At 42.8% G+C, this 21,952-nt stretch overlaps 1 protein-coding gene across 8 annotated transcripts in view; it reads left to right on the top strand.

The window, feature by feature from the left end:
* The window catches only part of BCL2L14 (BCL2 like 14), a 39,773-nt gene extending 25,505 nt beyond the window's left edge, over positions 1 to 14,268 (top strand). For 2 of the 8 annotated variants that reach the window (XM_081589327.1, XM_081589324.1), the window contains 5 exons: positions 4,079 to 4,243; positions 5,156 to 5,260; positions 6,997 to 7,067; positions 9,254 to 9,520; positions 13,840 to 14,268. In XM_081589327.1, the coding sequence (XP_081445453.1) occupies positions 4,079 to 4,243; positions 5,156 to 5,260; positions 6,997 to 7,067; positions 9,254 to 9,520; positions 13,840 to 13,878 (647 nt within the window). In that variant the 3' untranslated portion in view covers positions 13,879 to 14,268. Of the gene's footprint in view, positions 1 to 4,078; positions 4,244 to 4,328; positions 4,513 to 4,905; positions 5,261 to 6,996; positions 7,068 to 9,253; positions 9,521 to 13,839 lie in introns of all 8 variants that reach the window. The other 6 variants (XM_081589329.1, XM_081589328.1, XR_014081986.1 and 3 more) reach the window with 5 other exon arrangements.
* The last annotated feature ends 7,684 nt before the right edge of the window (positions 14,269 to 21,952 follow it).

The raw sequence follows: 21,952 nt of genomic DNA, 5'->3' as shown, positions 1-21,952 counted from the left end.
CTTCCCGAGCGAAGTCAACTCCCGTCTCTGAGCCTCTGCATTTCCATATGTACACTGGCTTCTTGAAGGTGGATGGAAAGATCAGATAGCTGTATACAAAAGTGATTTCAAAGTTCAAGCCACTCAAGAAACAACCAAGAAGCATTTTGACAAAATCTTCTTTCAGTGGGACAAAATACATTGTATTGAACAGAACTTTTTCATGAAAGGCTTTAACAGTGTTACCCTTCATCCACAGACCTAGGCATAAACATCTTCCCCTCTAACCATATCTTCTGCCCAGATTTTAAAAGAAACTTGCTCTCCTGCTGGGCTGATTGGCCTGTGTCAATAATTAGTCAACAGGTGGCAGTAATGTCTCAAGTTTTAAATGTTGTGACTGTCAGGCTTATTGGAGAATCAGTGCACACAATGACAGCTTTAGAGCACTCGCTGCGATCAAGGAAACTTCCATTTCCCATTAGACTTGTAAACTTTAGGGAGGAGAAGTTAAGGTTGGGATTATCTGAGGAAATCCTCCTCCCTCCAGGGGTTCTTCTGCTGAGGGTGGGATCTGAGGTCCAGAGCATACAGAACAGTTTGGCTTGCTTGCCTGTGTGCGTGTTCAGTCGTGTCTGACACTTTGTGACTCCACGGATGGTAGCCTGCCAGGCTCCTCTGTCCAAGGGATTTTTCCCGGCAGGAATACTGGAGTGGGTTACCATTTCCTACACTCCAGGGGATCTTCCTGACCCAGGGATCATACCCGGGTCTCTTGTGTCTCCTGCATTGGCAGGCATATTCTTTACCACTGAGCCACCTGCGAAGCCCCATAGAACAGTTTAGAGGCACATAAATAGGTTTTTCTGCTTGTCCTGTTCTTTGAAGTTTGCCAGGAAACAGAAGATTTTGCAGACTTTAACTTTCTGGCTTTCCTGAGGAAAACAATGTTCTGTATTTCAAGATTACTGAAGGGTCATTGGACCTTTGCTTGTTTTCTAAAATTTCCAGATCTCTATGTAGACCTATAGATATTCCTACAAAAGTAGAAATGGTTACCTCCTAAGAAGGCTTAGGTTGAATGATTCACATAAGTTGGTCCTCCCTCTCCCCTTTATCTCTCTTTGCTTTCTTGTTTAGGTAATTATGTGGGTGGTTAGCTGGTGCTATGCTGGGTATGACCCAAGAGGGACTTGCCCTCTATTTCTCTTTTGCCATATGTAAATCAGAACTCAGTAGTTGGCATCCCCTGGGTTCTTTTAACTAAAGGTCACAATTTAGCCTGTGCTGCCATTTCAGACACCGGGCTGGAATAAGAACTATGAGATTATATCCCAAGACCAAAGACTAGTAGTGACAGGCCTTGGGATGTAGAAAAACAAATGGCAAAACCAATTTGAGAAACACCAACCCAGTTTTTCTGTGAGTCTCTTTTTCCTCCACAGCTGTGATCTGCTGTAACTTCACTGACATAAAGATTCTTTTTCTCTCCTATAAAAGAAAACCACAGTTTGGCAGTTCAGGCTTGATCTGCCAGTTCCCCAGTCGTTAAGGATTCCATTCTATTGTCCCTCAGCTAGTGGCTTCCAACCTTAAAGTCACCTTAAACCCCAAGATGGCTGCTCAGATTCCAGCCATCATGTCTACATTCTAAGCAGGGAGAAAGAGGAAGCAAGGAGAAGGACAAAAGGTTATCTTCTTTCTAGATAATTCAGCTCCCTTTTGGAGAGCTTTCTTAAAACTGTAGCCAACTTCTTACATCTCAGTGCCTACACCTTATTGCAAAAGAGGCTGAGAAATGCAGTTCTGTCAGCTTCCCCTGACATTTCAGAGGTCTGTTACTAAGGAAGATAAAGAAAAGGGATACTAGGTAGGAAATAGCAGACTCCCCTATATGGAATTCTCTCCCAAATGCCCTGTCCTTTTTTCTTTTTTTTTTTTTCCTTTTTTCTTTAAAAGAAAAACCTCAAGCCAAATGCCTTCCCCACTCTCCTGCTCTCCTCAACTGCACAATGAGCCCCCAGAATAAACTCCAAAGGAAGGGCAGCCTTTCCATTTTCTCTCCACCCCCATCCAATGTTCCCTTGCCTATCAGATCAGACCAACTCTGACCAGAAGGAAATCTTTAAAATATATATATATATATATATTAGAATGGAAATTTTCTTTTATTTTTCTTTTTGCCATACTGCAAGGCATATGGGATCTTATAGTTCCCTGACCAGGGATCAAACCAGTACCTCCTGTGGTGGAAGCACAGAATCTTAACCACTGGACTGCCAGGGAAGTCCCTAGAATGGGAATCTTAACCAGATTAATTCATCTGAGTTTCAAAGTGTGTTTGATTATAGATTTTCCAGCACATATTTTGTCTGCATTCCTCCAATCCATAGAAACAGATACACAGGTTAGTCAGCTTGGGGACCACCTCTGGGTCCTCTGGTGGTCTCGTGACCACGTGGTGGAGGCTGGGAGATGGAGAGGGACAGCCATGGGGGCCTTCATCTGCCTCCTTTGAGGGCAAGGTGGGCAGAGTGTGACTCTTCCATGGAAAAGAATGTGCTGATAACCCCACCAACCACACAAGGTTAGAGAGGCAAGGCATGCAAGCTTTCCTCTCCCATCTCCCGCAGACACAAGGGAAGACCTCCCACTGGTTTGGGGATCCAGCCTGTTGCCACCTCCTTATGTGGGTGGCTGGTGTTCACAAGGAGGCTGGTTGTGCTTCAGTAAGGTGATTTAAAAGTGGAAAAGTATTTTTGGCTGGATTGTTGTTAAATGGAAAGGAAAAGCATTGATCCTCCACTCCTTGACCTCTCCAGTTCTTCTCTAATCCACTGCTGATCTGTTTTTGAACCCAATGGAGCACCATGAAAAATGTGGCTTTTTAAGGAAGCCATTATGCCTTCTTTTTAAAAGGAAGGCATTGTGGACAGAGCATCAGTGGTCTGTCAGTGAACGCCCAGGAGGGTGATGGGAGAATCTGGGGAAAGAGGATCAGACATCACCTGGCAGCTCCTCAGGAAGTCACACCCAGCTCTTCACATGACACCCACGCCTTGCCTTGCTCATCTATCCTGATTGACAAAGTCTGGGAGTTCCTCTGGGCACGCTGACCTTCTGGCCCAAACCCGTTACTGTCAACAAGTCTTATGAATTAAATACTGTTGTTCTTAAACATTACATGATACGACTGCTCCATATTAAAGGCAGAGCTTGTACAAGCTTCTATGTGTTAAGAACGTAGTGACAGATTAACAATGAAATTTTACTCCCAAATAACTTAGCAATACTGCCTGCCCTCCTACCCCAACCCCATCACCAGAGGCCAAGTTGACTTGTCCTTCACAGGCCATGACATTCGGGGGCCAGAGCCATTTAAACCTTCATGTCCCCAGATGCTTTATTCTCCAGTTACGTGTGCAAACGTTTGACATAACTCTTTTCTCGGATTGTAAATTCTTGAGGGTCATGGGTTAGATTCTATGCGTCCTTGTTTACGTATCCACATTTTTTGCATGTTTCCCAGCAGGCGTGGAGGCGGGGAAGATGACATGTGACCATACCAGCAAGGGGAGTCTGTGTTTCCTTGATAATGGGCTTGAGTCAGGAATACGGGCCGAGAGAAGGGATATTTCTCTCTCCTCAGTGACCAGCCCCCAAAAGCTTGTCACACTGCTGAATGCCTTCTGAAGTGCATAGGGGCCAGCTCTCCGAGATATAAAGGATGCCCCAAAAAAGAATAAAAATAAAAGCGTAATGAGCGTTCCCTCAAGCAAAGAACTGAGCACTGCCTTTTGTGTTGTAAAGGGGCAAGGGGACCCTAATTTTGCAAGACTTCCAAAAGAGGGTGCAGAGGGGTAATTGTTTCAAGGTGGCAATCATTCCTGTGTGTCCCTCCCCCATCCAAGCCTCTGCCAGGCAACTGCCCAGGCTTTCTGAAGAATGCCACCACCCTCCCAAACGCACACTCCTGCCCGGCCCCGGGCCGTTTCCTTTTCCTCTAGGCCCGGTGTTTTCATTTCGGGCAACCCTGCATACCAATGAGCCAGACAAAGTTCTGGGAAGGGCCTGTCAGCACCGTTTTGTCTTGTTTCAGCCGCGGACCCGAGAGTCGTTTCCATTGCCAACCGAGTCGCTGAAATCGTTTATTCCTGGCCGCCGCCAGAAGAGCTCCACAGCCAGGGAGGAGGCTTCAAGTCCAAAGGGGTTCTGGTACCCCAGGGTCTCAAATGGCAGTCTGGAGCTGAAAGTAGCGAGAAAGGTAAACTTCCCTTCTGAGCATTTGCCCCAGGGTGTGTGTTGGCCAAGCAGAGGTCCATGAGCACGTATGTATTTATTCAGCTCAGGGCCCCTCCACTTAGGAATCTCTGCTGACCTGGACTCAGGGCACCACAGCCACACGCTGGACACACTGACCTTTAGCTGGAGAACCCAGCCCAAGCCAAGGGGAGTGCGCCAGCAGAGGGAAGCAGCATGCCAAGCTCCACTGCTAAGTCCAAAGAAAAGTCTCCTATTGAGGGGCAGCAGGAGGTACAAAGCGAGCCCTCAATCTTGTCCACAGTTGGGAGGCGGGGGGGAATGCAGCATTAGATTTCACCATATTAGCCACGGCCAAGGCCCGGTGTGCTCAAGCGAGTGGACAGCCTGTAGGTGGAGTGTCCACCCAGGAGTTTACACTATTGCCTTGGGCTCCCGTGAAGAAGCAGGGGGCTTGTCAGGCACCAAGCCTAGAGCCAAACATGAAGCAGACCTGAGAAGTAGTGATCAGGCTGGGTCGGTTATCACCCAAACTGGAGCAACAGCCAGGACTGTGGACCCCAACCGACCTGTAGAAATTCTAGATTTGAGGGAAAGGGAAAGTGAAGGTGTTAGTCGCTCAGTTGTGTCCAACTCTTTGTGACTCCATGGACTGTACCCCACCAGGCTCCTCTGTCCATTGGATTTCCCAGGCAAGAAGACTGGAGTGGGTTGCCATGCCCTCCTCCAGGGGATCGTCCCGACCCAGGGATGGAACCTGTGTCTCCTGCATTGGCAGGTGGATTCTTTACGGTCTGAGCCACCAGGAAAGCCCAGAGTTGAGGGAAACAGGACCAAGTGCCTGGGAAGAGGAGTTCAGTCCAACATTCCTTCACTAATGACTGTCCAGCCTGTTGTTCTCTTTCTCAAACTCCAGTGGATGAGGAGGGGCCCAGCTGGCTCTTGAGTTTGCAGCACATCAGGCCACAAGGCAGAGGATTCTTCAATCGTGGTGGTGCCCCCCAACCCCACAACCAAACTGGTGAGTGTGTCCACCCTGTGCTGTGCTGCAAGGACCACAAACTACCAGAGGGGCTTAGAGTGAGGAGCTGGGAGAGGAGGACCCCTCGGAGAGCCAAAAAAAAAAAAAAACCCCAAAGTGTTCCTACTTTACTGCTATCTCATGTGTGTCTAGGCCACATAAAGTGACGATGCCAAACCAAGCAAAAGCTCAGGCCCTCATCCTCCAGGCACATGAGAAACTGGGACTGCTGCTACAGCAACTTTCCCAGAAAGAGGCAACAGAATCAGATAAAAACTACACATGGGGGAACTTCCCTGGTGGTCCAGTGGTTGAGAATCTGCCTTGCAATGCAGGGGACTCAAGTTCGATCCCTGGTCGGGGAGCTGAGATCCCACATGCTGTGGGGTAACTAAGCCTGAGCACCACTGCTACTGATCCCATGTCAAAGATCCCAACACAGCCAAGTAAATAAATAAACATTTAAAAAAAAAAAACTACACATGGGCAGTGGAAGCATCCAGTCCTTCTTCTCCCAGGTGACTTGGGTCTCAGGCTTCCTACTTCCTTGCCCTTCACTCGACCTCATGGCATGAATTCCTGGCCTCTCCTCCCCTTCTCCTCTGGGACACACATGAGGACTTCATGACTTCAGAGACTATGCCACAAGGAAAACATGCTGTTCCCTCAGTAACAGGCTTGTCTCTGTTTGGATTCCACTCTATAGCAATGACTGTTTTCCTAATATTATTTCACTGGTAGCATGTTTGGAGACAAGGGAAAGCAGACTCCACCTTCCATTGCCAACACACACAGCACACACCAACTGGAGCCATCTCTGTCTCCATCTGCCATGTTAGCCTTTGGGGTGGGAGAACTTATTCATTGTATTTACTTAGTCTCTACCCTGTTGTAAAGACACAGCATACAAAGTACATGTTTTAGTTAGATAAATCCAATTTGAAAGATAATGATTAAAAAAAAAAAGTAGGAAAATAGGTGGGTTTAGGAATGACTTTAATTCCCCAAATTCAGGAAGACTGTACCTTCCTCTTAGGAGGCCACAGTTTGGCTTGGAGTTTTCCAGCAGTTAACACAAAGGATGAATATGATCAAATAGGGGTTTATGGTGTCTACATGGGAAAAGACCACCTGCTCAGGAAAAGCCCAAAGACCTGGGAGACATTTCTTCTAAGTATCAGGGGGGAAGGGATAGTTAGGGAGTTTAGGAGGGACATGTACACACTGCTGTATTTAAAACGGATAACCGACAAGGACCTACTGTGTAGCACAGGGAACTCTGCTCAATGTTATGTGGCCGCCTGGAACATAGGAGAGTTTGGAGGAGAATGGACACATGTATATGTTTAAGCGAGTTCCTTCACTCTTCACCTGAAACTATCACAACATTGTTAATCAGCTATACACCAATACAAAATAAAAAGTTAAAAAATTTTCTTCTAAGTAGCTTTAGAGATAAGCTCATGCATCTTCAACAACATTCTTAGAGCAAATAAAGTGATGAGTTTCACGGTGAGAATCAGGGGAGGAAAGAAGGGAGAAAAGAAGGAGATGGAGGAGAGAGTGTTCAGAACCCTTTGGGCATCATCAAAAGAGGTGAAGTAAGATGTACTTTGCTGGAAGTTACGAAGTGCATGGTCTTCCTCACTCCCTAACCAGGCTACAAGCTTGTCCCTGGAAACATACGAGATTTTTTTTTTCTCTTGAAAGAAATAACTGTAATTTTCCCCTGACAGAAGGAGAAGACCAAATAATAGCCAGAATTGTTGAGCTGCTGAAATATTCGGGGGAGCAGTTGGAAAGAGAGGTAGGGAGCGTCTTGAACTCATGGGTTTTCTTTCTGTGTCCCCACCCTGTACCGGGGAATGGAACTGGACTGATGATTGTACTCCTTTTTCAAAGTTCTGGTTTCCACTTAAGTCCTAAATTTTATTTCCCTTGGAGTCAAAACTCTTCATGCTGGCAGGGTCTCAAAAATGAATCACTTTGGAAAACATAAGTAAACCTTCTGGAGCCTCCTCGGAATTTTTGGAAAGGAAAAAAGTCACCAATAAATTAAAATTCGCTGAATAGAATCATGAATCTAGTTCCCCATGTAACTGATCCTCAGGGAAGTTTAGACTCTTGTGTTTGCCCTGCAGCCTGAATATCTGTGTCCCACAGCTGCTCCAAGTCTGGAGTGTTGTCTGAAATCTCCCCCTAGAACGGCCGGACTGTTCTCTCTCAACAGTTTGGCCAGGGGATGGGTTAGTGTTACCTGGAGAATGCTGGGTTTTGTGCCAGTTAGAAGTTGAGACTGGTTATTCCCATCAGGAAAGTGCAAGGGTTGCCTTCAGGTAAGGAGGTGGTGGGCAGGCCTCACTGTGGTCACAGCTTCTGAAGGCATCTTGTCTCTGTGTGTTACCCATGGATGGCTGTGTGGTCTGCTGTGTCTGGCCATCAGGAGCTAGCCTGGGGACACACTCTCTTGTTTTGCAAGGATCCACGGGCAGGAAGTCAGGTCTGTGCGGCCTTGCAGGAGGGGTTAACAGCGCTAACTGGCCAGCCACCCACCCCAGTCCACCCCAGCGTGCTCGGTGACTCCTCGATGCCCTTGTCAGAGGTGTCCCAGAGGATGGTGACCAGGATAGTGGAGGAATATGCGATGGTGCAGAATGAGAAACACTGAGGAAACCAAAGCATCAGACCAAAGAAAAGAGGAGGAAAAAGGAGAGCTTTGGGGCCATAGTAGAGGATGGACAGGGCTGCAGAGGAAGCCGAAAACAGAACAGGGCATATGATGACCCTGTGTTTCTCCAGAACTAGCATCAATGGACAGGAGTTACGGGGCAAGTCATTTCTCCCCATTTGAAGGATGAACTTTGTAGCTCTGAAGGCTGTCCACTGGGACTTCTCTGGTGGTCCAGCAGTTAAGACTCCATGCTCCCAATGCAGGGGACATGGGTTCAATCCCTGGTCAGGGAACTAAGATCCCATATGCTGTGCAGCATGGCCAAAAAAATGAAAAAAAAAGCCAAGGGAGTATTGTTCTTTTTCTAAGACCATGATACTCTAAAGGAAGGAAAGCTAAGCAATACAACATTCAAGAGAGGAGTATAAGGTAAAATCAGCTGAGTAGAACAATGGAAGTGAATCAATGGATTAGGTTTTGTTTTTTTTTTCACATGAACTCAGGTAACTTATGAAGGTTTCCCTAATAACTCTGAGCTCTTGAAGCATCCTGGACACATGCTAACATTTCAAGAGCATTTCCTCTATGTTGGGCACAAGGCCAAGTGTTTCAAAATTACCCTTGGTTTCCCTGGTAGCTCAGATGGTAAAGAGTCTGCCTGCAGTGTGGGAGACCCAGGTTCAATCCCTGGGTTGGGAAGATCCCTTGGAGAAGGAAATGGCAACCCACTCTAGTATTCTTACCTGGAAAATACCATGGACGGAGGAATCTGGCAGGTTACAGTCCATGGGGTTGCAAAGAGTCGGCCACGACAGAGAGACTTCACTTTCACTTTTTTCATAGGGGCTGTTGCCCCAGTTTAGAGATGACATAACTGAAACTGAGAAGTTAAGTAATCTCTCCAAGATTGCACAGCTAATAATAAGTGGAGCAGGGGTTTGAGCCAAAACAGCGATTTCCAGGTTTTTGATTCTGCCCGTTACACAACCTCCAACAAAGCACCTTTCACTGGGTTACAAGTGTCAGTGGACTCTGAGCCCCTTGAGTAAGGACACGTCTTAATCGTCCACGGTACCACCTGTCGTAAGTGCTAGGAAACATTTGTTGAATGTCCTGTGAACGGACTGTTCAGTCTGTATTGGTTCCCATGGAAGGAATTCACAGAGAGAGTCCATGCCCTGTCTAGTCCTGCAGGATAGGGTTCCACATTTGAGATTAGAATCCAGGGTTTTCCACTGGGTGTTTTAGTCGCCCCGTGTTCAGCGGGAGAGTCTGCCTCCCTGGCCAAGGCTGATATATACTGTTTCTCCTCTTGTACACAGTTGAAGAAAGACAAGGCGTTGATGACCTGCTTCCAGGATGGGTTATCCTATCCTGTTTTCAAGACCATCACAGACCAGTTCCTAAGGGGCGTGGACACCAGGGGAGAATCAGAAGTCAAAGCTCAGGGCTTTAAAGCTGCTCTTGCAATAGATGTCATAGCCAAGCTCACGACCGTTGACAACCACCCCATGAACAGGGTGCTAGGTTTTGGAACCAAGTACCTGAAAGAGAATTTCTCGCCCTGGATCCAGCAGCACGGTGGATGGGTAAGTGCATTCTATTTAAAAATGAAATCTTCCCAGAACTCAGGGGGTACGGCATGGAAAGGGGTTTTTTTCTGGGGTTTGTTTTTTTAAGTGAAGGGAACACATCTTTGAAGCGGTTCTCATGGGTTTAGGACACTTGAGTGGCAAGAGATTTACCCCATTGATGGGAACATATTTTTAGTTATTATCTTCATTATCAATAAATATTTACTGAGCTCCCAAAGGGTATGTGGGGTATGTGAGTGAGAGGAGAGGGACTGGTCAGACAGAACAGGAAATGAAGAGATGCTGAGATATAAAATGTTTGGATAGATACAATTTCTGTTTTCACAAATTTTGCAGGCAACGGAAGTCTGGCAGTGAGACTAGGAGAAGCGGACAGACCATTCCTTATTCTCTCAGGGGTGTGGGAATAATCTTTACACAGAGGTTCAGGGCTTATGACATTTTGTCATTGCTGTTGGGACCCAGACATTCCAACAGGGACATTTTGATACAAACTGAAAAGCAGTTTAATTTTCATCTATTTTTAAATTATCTGCTATCAGGCAAAACAGACATCTTTACCCTGATTCCTCAGCCTCAGCCCTTCCCCTACCCTTTTCCCTTAAGATTTCCTTAAAACTGTCCCGTTCAAATGGCCTCATAAGGGGAACCTTTTCAAACTGCTTTACCTCAGTGGGCATAGGACATTTTTGTCTGTTCCAGCCCTTCCTAGGAGGACATGCACTACTATCATGAGGCTTCTTTCTACTAGGGTGGTCCAGAGGCCAGAAAAAGACCTGAGTCTGCTCTGGGCATGGCCAGCATGACCTCAGGGCCTCCAAACAGGCTTAGTCTCTTGGCTACCCGATGGAAGCATAGCTGATCATGCCTATGGGGCTGACATGCCCACCACAATCACCAGTGGCTACCCATTAAACTACCCCAACTTCTGTTCTTTCCTATTTTCCACTGTCGCACCAGATATGATAGCCTTTAAGTGGCTAATCTGAGCTTCTCAGGTAATGCTAGTGGTAAAAGAACCCGCCTGCCAATGCAGGAGATGCAGGTTCTATCCCTGGGTCAGGAAGATCCTCTGGGGAAGGAAATGGCAACCCACTCCAGTATTCTTGCATGGAAAATTCCAAGGACAGAAGAGCCAGGTGGGCTACAGTCCATTGGGTTGCAAAAAGTCAGACATGAGTGATGCGACTGCAGCAACAGGAAGTGCCTAATCTGAACAAGGCTCTTAAGTACTCCAAATTCAAGCTGCCTTAACTCATGGAGGAGGATAGATTCCTGAACATCACTTCAGATTTAACAGCTCTAAGGCCCTTCAAGACCAGGGCCCCCTCAAGTCCCTCCTCCGCCCCAGAGCCCCTCCTGACTACTCCAGCTCAAGATCCTTACCAGCCTCTGAGTCTTTACAACACTTCATATTTGCACTACAATTATATACAGGAAATTACCATCATTGTTGGTCTTCTTAATATATTCTTCCAGAGGGACTGTAAGTATCAACTGGATTTACAAGCCAGTTCTCAAAATCTAGTTAACTAATGTAACTGAAATGCTAAAAGTGTTCTATGAAAAATATTGTTTCTATACCAAAAGTACAAACAACAAAACTAAAAATAAAAGGGACTACATCAAGATTAAAAACATTTCTGCTTCAAAGGATACCATCAAGAAGGTAAAGAGACAACTCACAGAATGGGAAAATGTAGTTGCAAATTATGTATCTGATAAGGGACTTGTATTCAGAATATGTAATAAATTCTTACAAATCAACAATAAAAGGACAACACCCCCCACTGATGTTTAAAATGGGCAATCAATTTGAACAGACATTTCCGGGACTTCCCTGGTGGTCCAGTGGTTAATAATCCACCTTGCAATGCAGAGGATGTGGGCTCGATCGCTGGTCAGGGAGCTAAGACCCCACATGCTGTGGAGCAACTAAGCCCACGCACCACAATTACTGTGCCTGTATGCTCTGGAGCACATGAGCCACAGCTAGAGAGTCAGCGCACCGCAACAAAAGATTATGCATGACACAGTGAAGATCCCACATGTCACAACTAAGACCTGACACAGCCAAATGAGTCAGTATTTTTTAAAAACAGACATTTCTCCAAAGAAGATATACAAATGGCCAATGAGCACGTGAAAAGATGTTTGCTTGACATCTTCATTTCAACATTAGGAAAATGCAAATCAAAACCACAATGAGATACCATTTTACAGCCACTAGCATGGCTAAAACAAAAAAGACAAGTGTTAGTGAGGATGTGGAAAATTTGAACCCTCATACATTGCTGGTTGGATTCTAAAATGGTCCGATCCCTTTGGGAGACAATTTGGCAGTTCCTCCAAATGTTAAATGTAGGGTTACCAATTCCACTCTCTGTGTATACCCAAGAAAATGGAAAACAAGTGTTCACATAAAAGCTTGTACATGAATGTCCAGAGCAGTATTCATTATTCATAAAGGCCCCAAAGCAGAAACAACACAGAAGTTTTTCCATGATGAATAATGAATGGAAAAACCAAATGTGAACTATCCATACAGTGGAGTAATATTCAGCCATAAAAAGGAATTAAGTATGGACAGATGGATGAACCTTGAAAACATTATGCACAGTGAAAGAAGTCAGACAAAAAGGCCATATATTGTATGATTCCATTTATATGAAATGTCCAGAATAGACAAATTCGTAGAGACAGTGATTTCCTAGGGCTTTGGGGAGAAAGAATGGCGTGTGACTGCTGATGGACACAGTTTCTTTCTGTAGTGATGAAAATGTTCTAAAATCAGATAGAGCTGATGGTCGCACAACCACAACTCTGAACACACTAAGAGCCACTGAATTATATATTCTTAAAAGGGTGAATTTTACACTACATTGCAAGAAATCTGTCATTAAAAATAGTGGTTCTAATTCTAATATAAGCAAATAAAAAGAAGAAAGAAGAAAGTTCTATTATTTTTTAATTTGGCTGCTTGTGCTAGAGAGAAAAACTATTCCAATCGGAGAAAACAGATGGATTTTTGGGGGTAGAAATAATAAAGTGAATTTTCAAAGGCTTTAGAATTTTGTGGCACTAGTTCTTTATCACATGTATTTTCAATTCAAAATTTATTAGTTTACTTTTCCAGGTCATCATAAATCCTAATCTTAAGTCTTGGCCAAACTTAGGTTTAATTTGGAGCACGAAGCTAGAAATTAGGAGAGGGAAGGAAAAAAAATAAAGGACTAATTTTTTCCAAAGTCAGAGACAGAGTTGCAAAAAATAAAGGATGCTGCTGAAAGAATATTTATGAGTCGATATGACTATGGGAACGTGGAGAAGATGTGGATTGACATGTGAGCTCAGTTTCCCTGAACAGGAATGAGGGGGCACTGGTGGCCAGCCTTCCATCGCCCCAGGGATTTCAGTGGCTCTCTGGAGTGTCCCCGTAGTGGTGTAAAAGGAGAAAAACTATTCCTAGGCATACAATTTCCAGGAGCTCGGGGTTCCTAAGTATTATATCTCAGCACTCCACATCGCACAGGAGTGCACCAAATCTTCCCAATGGGACCACAAGCCTATGAAGGCAGGGCTATGTATTTCATCCCCTTCTTTCTCTCTCGTGGTTTCTGTTACCTTTACATACGTCATAGATGCTCAGCCAATACTTGGAGAGCAATGTGTGTGCCAGCCAGGCTCCTCTGTCCATGGGATTCTCCAGGCAAGAATACTGGAGTGGGTTGCCATTCTCTTCTCCAGGGGATCTTCCTGACCCAGGGATAAACATGGGTCTCTCACATTGGAGGCAGATTCTTTACCGTTTGAGCCACCAGGGAAGCCCTGGAGAGCAAAAATTAATTAGTCAAATTAATAAATAGTAACTCTATCCACAAAGCATGCCAAACAAGCCACGATTTGATTTTCACTTATTCCTTGGCCCTTTTTGCCTCACTTGAAGCACTATTCACATAGCTATCCTGTGGTCCTGCAACCTCACCCCTTCTACTGTACCTTGAAAGGAGAGGTTAGCAACCTCCACAGTCATCAACCTTTTTGAATTTAAATACAGCATCAAAGACTCTCCCCATCTAGACTCTTCCCATACTCAACCCTGAGTGTGTAACGTAAGTCTTTAGCTGGTGTTTTCCTTTCAGGCATACCAACGATGCTAGTCACCTTTCCAAACCCTCCCCCAACTCTAACACGTCTCCAAGCCTCGGGTCAGGCTTGGGATAAGAAAGCAGAGTTAACAGGCATATGTTTTCACTTCAACACTGAATCAAATTTGGAATTCTAAAAATCTATTTCTCTTTTTCCCCTTCTAGGAGAAAATACTTAGGATACCACACGAAGAAGTAGACTGAAACATCAGAGGATTTGTAACCTGAAATACTCATGGTCCGGTTCTGGTCTTGTGTACATCGGTCTCAGCACAGACTACGGGAGAAAACACAAATGGACAAGGTGGATGGAGCACCAAAGGCTGAGAAACCATTACTCCTGCAAGTCAAGAGGCATCAGGAGAGACCTTGACTGTTTCTGGCTCCTAGGATGTAGAGCATGGCCTCTGGCATCCATATTTTCAGGTTGTCCACTGAGTATGCAAGAAAGTCCAGGAAGACAAGTGGTAACCTTCTGTTCAAACGCTTATAACAGAAACCATCACCCCACCTCTGCTGGCCGCTTTAGGGAAAGTGCGTGACACATACTTGTTGACCTCATGAAGGTGAAATGATAAATGGTGCATGTGCTTACTCTCTGGTTTCTAGTACTGTTTCTTTTTCAAAGTTCACTTGAGATGGTCTGACCTGGTTTCAAGCCTGCCTTTAGGCTGATGTAGCTGTTCATGCTGGTAGACAGAGGTCAAAGAGACTCTCGAGTTTATGGCCAGCCTGGGGAGAGACTACCTGATCTGCCGTTTTTGGCTCCCTTCTCTGGACAATTCTTTGGCAGTTTGAAAAACTTCTATTTGGCAGAAAACGATTATTCCTGTCACCCTCAACTATCTCAGTGACCTCATCTCTACTTCTAGAGGTTTCTAGAACTTTGTTATTTTGGGGGCTAGTGTAATGATTAGTGCTTGGTAAAGTACATGTGTGGAAGGACAACTGTCAAAAGAGTATGTTTATGGTTAAAATAAACTGTCAGTAAGAACATACAATTTCTGTGAGGATCATAGAAGTTAATTTATATAAAGTGCTTGGAACACTGCTTGTTATTTAATGCTGTGTTTACTTATGTCCACTATTGTGTGCTGCCCTCTGCTAAGCTGAAAATTTCTTCTCCTCTCAAAGCCGTCACTAATTGTTTTTCTGAAATTGATACTGTTCCAAGTGAGGTTTTTTAGTATGTGAAGTATGTTCCATAGTAGGTGTTTAAGGCACAAAACAATTTTTAAAAATACTATCAAATTATGGTCTTCCCTGGTGGCTCAAATAGTAAAGAATCCACCTGCCAATGCAGGAGACGCAGGTTCCATCCCTGTGTTGGGAAGATCCCCTGGAGAAGGTAATGGCAACCTGCTCCAGTATTCTTGCCTGGAGAATTCCATGGACAGAGGAGCCTGGCAGGCTACATTCCATGGGATCCCAAAGAGTCAGTGCTATCAAATTAGTCTGACAACAAATTTCTGGCTCTCTAGTATCCAGCATGTAGCTTGATGTAAAAACAAGAGTTTAACAGACCTTTGATGAACAAATAAATGAATGAGTTAATCAGACATTTTCAGCTTCAAGGGAAAGCCACAGCTATCTACTATGGCATGCTTCGCTACTCTACCCTTCTGGATAAAAATGAGTTATTCTCTTTAATTTTCTTCCCCCACACTGAAACTCAGACATTTTAGGGAGAAAGGAGTTTCCCTTTACAGAGGGAGACACTAGAGATCACTTCCTCTTTATTCCAAACTATCTGCAGTTCCCCAAATGTATGACATAACCTCGTACCTCTGAGCCTCATAACAGCATTTTCTCCACTTGGACTGTTCTTGTTGGTCAGTCCTCTTCCCCCCATTTCCCCTATTGCAACTCATTCCAGCCCATTCTTCCAAATTCACGTCTTCATTTTCTCCAGGAAGCATTTACTAACCTTCCCTGGGCCACCATTTGGAAAGGCCATTTGGATGCCTTTCCTCATAAAGATGTTCCATAACACCCTGTAGAGAGACATTATACCTAATATATTTTATACTCATAAAAATAAGTCTTTTGCACTGGACTATATAAACTATTTTGTAAACAAGTATTATGTCTGGGCTTCCCTGGTGGTTCAGTAATAAAGAATCTGACTGCAATGCAAGACACCTGGGTTCAATCCCTGGGTCAGGAAGATCCTCTGGAGAAGGAAATGGCAACCCACTCCAATATTCTTGCCTGTGAAATACCATGGACACAGGAGCCTGGAGGGCTACAGTCCATGGGGTTGCAAAAGATTCGGACACAACTCAGGGACTAAACAACAAATATTAGGTCTAATTTAACTTTGTAAAAGCCTGGCACATTTTCAGTGCACAATTGCAGCATCACACCCTAGGCTCACTGCTATAACCTATAAAGCATGGCCAAATGTATGTGTACTTTTAACAACCATTCCAAGTGTTCTAGTATCATCTGCAGCTTCAAGATAAGATGAAGTACTAGTAACTGAATTTAATCTCCTGCTAAAAACAACTGGAAGAACACATGAAATATATGAAAGAACAGCTATCAACACACTGTGCATCAGGTAATGAAGGATTGGTCCCTGAGAGATAAGAAAAAAGGTGAGCCCAATAACCGCCCTAGATTACTGCCGGTAAAGAGTTCCCAGGCCACGTTACAGAAAAAGGAGCCCGCACAGGGCTGAGCATTCTCCCAGGAGAGAGAAGGCAGAGCCTGGGAGTGCAAAAAGCCAAGGCAGCTCAAATTTGCAGGGCAAATGGAGAGAAGAAAATGGCACACAAAGTTCTAGAGATCTGCAGACAGTTCCCCTTAAGTTTTCAGATGAATACTAATCAACACATGTGTGTGAAGAAGTTACCCAAGGCTTGGGAAAGAAATACCTGAAAATATAAAGCCGAATACTCTCTTCCAGGCTCACAAAGGGCTGGGAGCAGGGCCTATATCCACTAACCAGAAAGGAAAAACCTCAAAATTCACATGGCAATAGGCAGAGTGCACAGAAGAATTTTGCCTCAGTAGTGGGGAAAAAAATTAGCCGTAGACTAAACATACTTATAGTTCTCTCCAACAAAAGCGAAGAGCAAGTACCAAAAGGATTAAGCTGTTATTGTGTAATTTAGCTGTGTTCCAGAACAAAGCTCAAGAATCTTCAAAGGATCACAAAAATATGCAACACCCAACAAGGTAACAATCACAATGTTTAGCATCCAATAAAAAATGACAAGGCATGTAAAGAAGCAGGAAAATTAGACCCATATAATGAGGGGAAAGTTAAAAAAAAAACAACACAAATGCTACAGCTGATAGAATTATTAAAAGACATCAAAACCATCCTGATTGTGTTCTGTATGTTCAACAAGCCAGAGGAAAGATAAACATGACTCAAATCAAACTCCTAGGGAAGAAATCTATAACTCCAAGATGAAAAATACATTGCATTAGATTAATAGCAGACTAGACACTGTAAAAGAATAGATAAGTAAACTTGAAGACACAGCAATAGATTCAAAATAAAACACAAAGAAATAAGACTGAGGGCAGGCAGAGGGGGTAGGACAACAGAGCAACAGTGACTTGGGAAGCAATTTCTACCAGCCTAACAATTTGAAGATTTTCCAAATTTGAGGAAAACTGTAAACCTACAGAGCCAAGAAACTCAATGAATGCCAAGCAACAACAACAACAACCCCCAAAATGTAGAAAACTACACTAAGGTACATCATAAACTGCTCAAAGCCAGTGATGATGAAAAAAAAATCTTAAAAGTAGACAGAGAAAAAGGTACACTACATACAGAGAAACAGGAATAAAAATGACAGCAAATTTTCTTGATAAACAATACAAGACTGAAGAAGATTAATAACTTTAAAGCATGAAAAGAAAAAAGCAAATTTGTCAGCATAGAACTTTATACAACAAAAAGAAGATTCTTTTTTAATTAAAAAATTTTTAACAGGGCAACTTCATTCATTAATTTCATTAACAGCATCTACAAAAATCCTATAATTATTAGGGTGCTAAGTTGCTTCTGTCGTGTCTGACTCTTTGCAACCCCATGGACTGTAGCCTACCAGGCTCCTCTGTCCTTGGGATTTTCCAGGCAAAAATACTGGAGTGGATTGCCATTTCCTTCTCCAAGGGCTCTTCCCAATCCAGGGACTGAATTCACATCTCTTAGGTCTCCTGCATTGGCAGGTGGGTTCTTTATCATTAGTGCCACCTGGGAAGCCCAATTATTAGGGTACTGATGGTAAAACACAGGTTGCTTCCCCTTAGGTCAGCAAAAAGATGATTGTAAAAAGGAAGGTAAGGGACTTCTTCGTTGGTCCAGTGGCTAAGACTCTGTGCTATCAATACAGGGGTCCCAAGTTCAATCCCAAGTCAGGAAACTAGATCATACATGCTGCAACTAAGAGTTAACATGCCACAACTAAAGATCCCGCATGCCACAACTAAGACCTGACACAGCCAAATAAATAAAAAAACTTTTTAAAAAGGAAGGTGAAATAAAGATTTTTTTTCTGAGGTATACTAAAAATAAAAGAACTCACCAGCAGAACTGAACCACCAAAAAAGAAAATGTTAAAGGTAGTCATTTAGGCAGAAGGAAAATTATATCAAATAGAAATCTGTATCTCAAAGAACAGTGAGCACTGGAAATGATAAATATGATAAAATACTCTTATTTGAATCTCTTTAAAAGATAATAGACCATTTAAAGAAAAAATAAAAACAATGTATTGTAGGATTTATAACATGTAGAATAAAATATGTGATAATAATAGTACAAGGATGTGGAGAGAGAGATGGAAATATAATTGCAAGATTCTATGCTCTACATGAAGAGTATAATTTCATTTGAAAGTAGCCTGTGGTAAGTTTAAAATGTATACTGTACATCTAAAAACATCACTAAAATATTAAAATATGCACATACACAAGCAACAACCTAGATGTCCATCAGCAGACGAATGGATAAGGAAGCTGTGGCACATATACACAATGGAATATTACTCAGCCATTAAAAAAAATACATTTGAATCGGTTCTACTGAGATGGATGAAACTGGAGCCCATTATACAGAGTGAAGTAAGCCAGAAAGAAAAACAACAATACAGTATACTAATGCATATATATGGAATTTGAAAGATGGTAACGATAACCCTATATGCGAGACAGAATAAGAGACACAGATGGATGGAACAATTCTATGGACTCTGAGGGAGAAGGTGAGGGTGGGACGTTCTGGGAGAATAGCATTGAAATATGTATATTATCATATGTGAAACAGAACACCATTCCATGTTCGATGCATGAGACAAGGGCTCAGGGCCGGGGCAATGGGATGACCCAGAGGGATGGGATGGGGAGGGAGGTGGGTGGGGGGTCCAGGAGGGGGAACACATGTAGACCCGTGGCTGATTCATGTCAATGTATGGCAAGAACTATTACAATATTGTAAAGTAATTAGCCCCCAACTAAAATAAATAAATTTATAAAAAAAAAAAAATATGCACATACATATACACTTACACAAGACTTAACAGTTAATAAGCCGACAGACGACAAATCTAATCTACAGCAAGTTTATTGTCCAGTAGTATTCTGGCTATGGAGAAGGAAATGGCTACCCACTCTAGTTTTCTTACCTGGAAAATTCTATGGACAGATAAACCTGGCAGGTTATGATCCATGGGGTCTCAAAGAGTCGGACAAGACTGAGTGACTAACACACACATTCTGGCTAAAGAATCTAGTGCTTTCTGCTGGGAGGCTATGGCTTGAGCCATTTGTTATTATTTCCAAAGTAAAAAAAAAAAAAATTAATAGTTGGAAGAGAAGAACTTGAGATCATAAGGTTGCAGGTGGCAGCTCCCAGCAGACACTGCTTTGAGAATGGCTAGTAGCATCCCTGAGCCTGACACAGATCACAAAATTCAAGTTCTCATCACACTTCTACATTCACATTCAAAATGGCCACCCAGCTCCACCCTGGATGCCTGAACTACAGCCACGCCATTTTGACTTTAAATTAATCCCCTTCCTTGATGGCCAAAGTAAATATAAAATGCATGATTGACAGGCCACAAAACAGGCCACCCTGATCAGAATAAAGTTCAAGTTAAATCATGTATAAGCCAGAATGACTTTTCCATACCTCAATATGTGAAGATTTCTTCAATCGTTTCCCCATATGTTTGCAAATCTTTTGATATATCAGAATATTTGTCCCTCAGTGCTAGAGTGGTTGCTGCTTGCCCTGGGTCCATAATGTCCCTCAGGGCTAGGCCTCCTCTTTAATCATATATTTTTATATAATTGTATATAAATATAAATATTTATAAATATATATTATATATTGTTTTATATATATGCCCAAATAAATATACATATCTGCCTAGTTGTCCATGTTGGGGGAAAATTAATCAGAAACAGTGAAACAGCACAGAGGTATGATAATGGAAAAATACTTTACAGGCTATACATTTTACCAATTATGCTGAATTACAACACAAATATTGTATATGTGCTTTTAGCAGTAGACTTGCAGTGAAACATGTCATGAGTAGTTACGACAATAATTCATAATTCTCTGTGACAACTTCACTAGAGAATTTTCTTACCATCTTAAACACTGAGGGCAACAGTACGTTTAGAAGTAAAATAATAACTTGCAGTGTTGATGGAAAGACACACATTTGGTAAATAGTTCAATTAGATTAGTGGGATTGGTCTTACCAGCATGGTCCAGATTGTGAGGTTAGTTGCCTACCGTTGCTGTTGTCTTCTCATCCTAGTGTGGGTCTGGGTTTGGGGGATCAGCAGTCCTTACCATAGACCAGTTCAATGCAGAAGCCCTTCTTAAGTGAGAAACACAAATTCAAGAGACAACTTCCTGTAGTTTTGCTGTGCATGAGCTCGTTAAGAGCACCTGGTAAACATCCTTTTATCTGGGATAGACAAAGTTCTTTAAATGATGCCTTTTCCAGTGTGTATAATCTGCTGGCTGCAGGTCATGGGGCATCTGAACTTCATCCAAAGATAGAAGGCTGTGATAAGCTTCAGAAACAAACAAAGCATCCTTTAAATTATTCAGTTAAACTTTAAAATTATGTAACATAACAACAAGGAACTGTTTGGGAGGTGAGTCTTAGACAGTAAATACAGACCTCAACTAACAAATTTTAGGACTTAATATCTACAGAAACATAATCTTTCTCTCACTAAAAAGAAACCTGTCTGCAAAATAAGTCTGGTTTCAATAAACTTGGCCTGTTTATTGATGTAGCTGTAATTGATGACATTGGGTTTCGTTGTTTTTTGTTGTTGTTGTGTTGTTGTTGTTTTTTTAAAATTAGCTGTGCTGAAACTTTTCATAAGGAATCTCAGATTGAATTTTTAAAAGATCTCTCAAGGTCAGAAAAATGACACCAAGGTCATGTCAGATTCTGCCTATGATAGCTATAGATCTGGGTGAACTCCTCTCTTCCTGAGATCCTGAAAATATCTTGAGATCCCTGCACCATCAGGAAGGGGCCTTCTTTATTCACCTGATAAGGCTGTTGGGAACATGCATACATATATGCATGTGCAGTCACTCAGTCAGGTCCAACCCTTTGGACCCCATGGACAGTAGCCCACCAGGATCCTCTTGTCTATCGAATTTCCCAGGCAAGAATAATGGAGTGAGTTGCCATTTCCTCCTTCAGGGGAACTTCCTGACCCAGGGACTGAACCCACATCTTCTGTGGCTTCTGCATTGGCAGGTAGATTCTTTATAACACCTGGGAAGCCCAAGTTTGGTTTCTAATTGCTAAAGGAATCAGGGAGAGAGAAAAGATAAAATGTTTTCATCCTATTTACGAAAGTATAATTTACCAAGTAGTTACAAGCCATAAGTTCTTTGAGGGGACATGTTCCTTATATTTGGAAAACACAGATTAAAAGCCAGTAATATTTCAGACAAAACCTATAAAAATTATAACCATATTCACTTCAGCATTTAGTCTTATGTAATTAATTCTTCATGTTACCAGTATTAAGAAGCCACTGTATTTTCTGTCAGAATTCTTTCTTACCCAGTTCATTGGTATGTTCTAAATGTTACTGAAAATCTATACTTGTCCAAGAGTCCTTTCTATGAACCTTTTTGAAGATGAAGCATTTTCTTTTTGTAAAAGTACCAATAATAGCAAAACAGCTATATAAATGACAAGACTTTAAAAAACACCATTTAACATACAATTACTTGTAATGGACAAAGAAACTCAGTTATTGA

The sequence above is a fragment of the Giraffa tippelskirchi genome, chromosome 4, assembly GCF_054371585.1.
Source record: "Giraffa tippelskirchi isolate mGirTip1 chromosome 4, T2T-mGirTip1v1.2.pri, whole genome shotgun sequence".
Classification (NCBI taxonomy): domain Eukaryota; kingdom Metazoa; phylum Chordata; class Mammalia; order Artiodactyla; family Giraffidae; genus Giraffa; species Giraffa tippelskirchi.
This window is presented reverse-complemented; position numbering and strand designations above follow the sequence as displayed.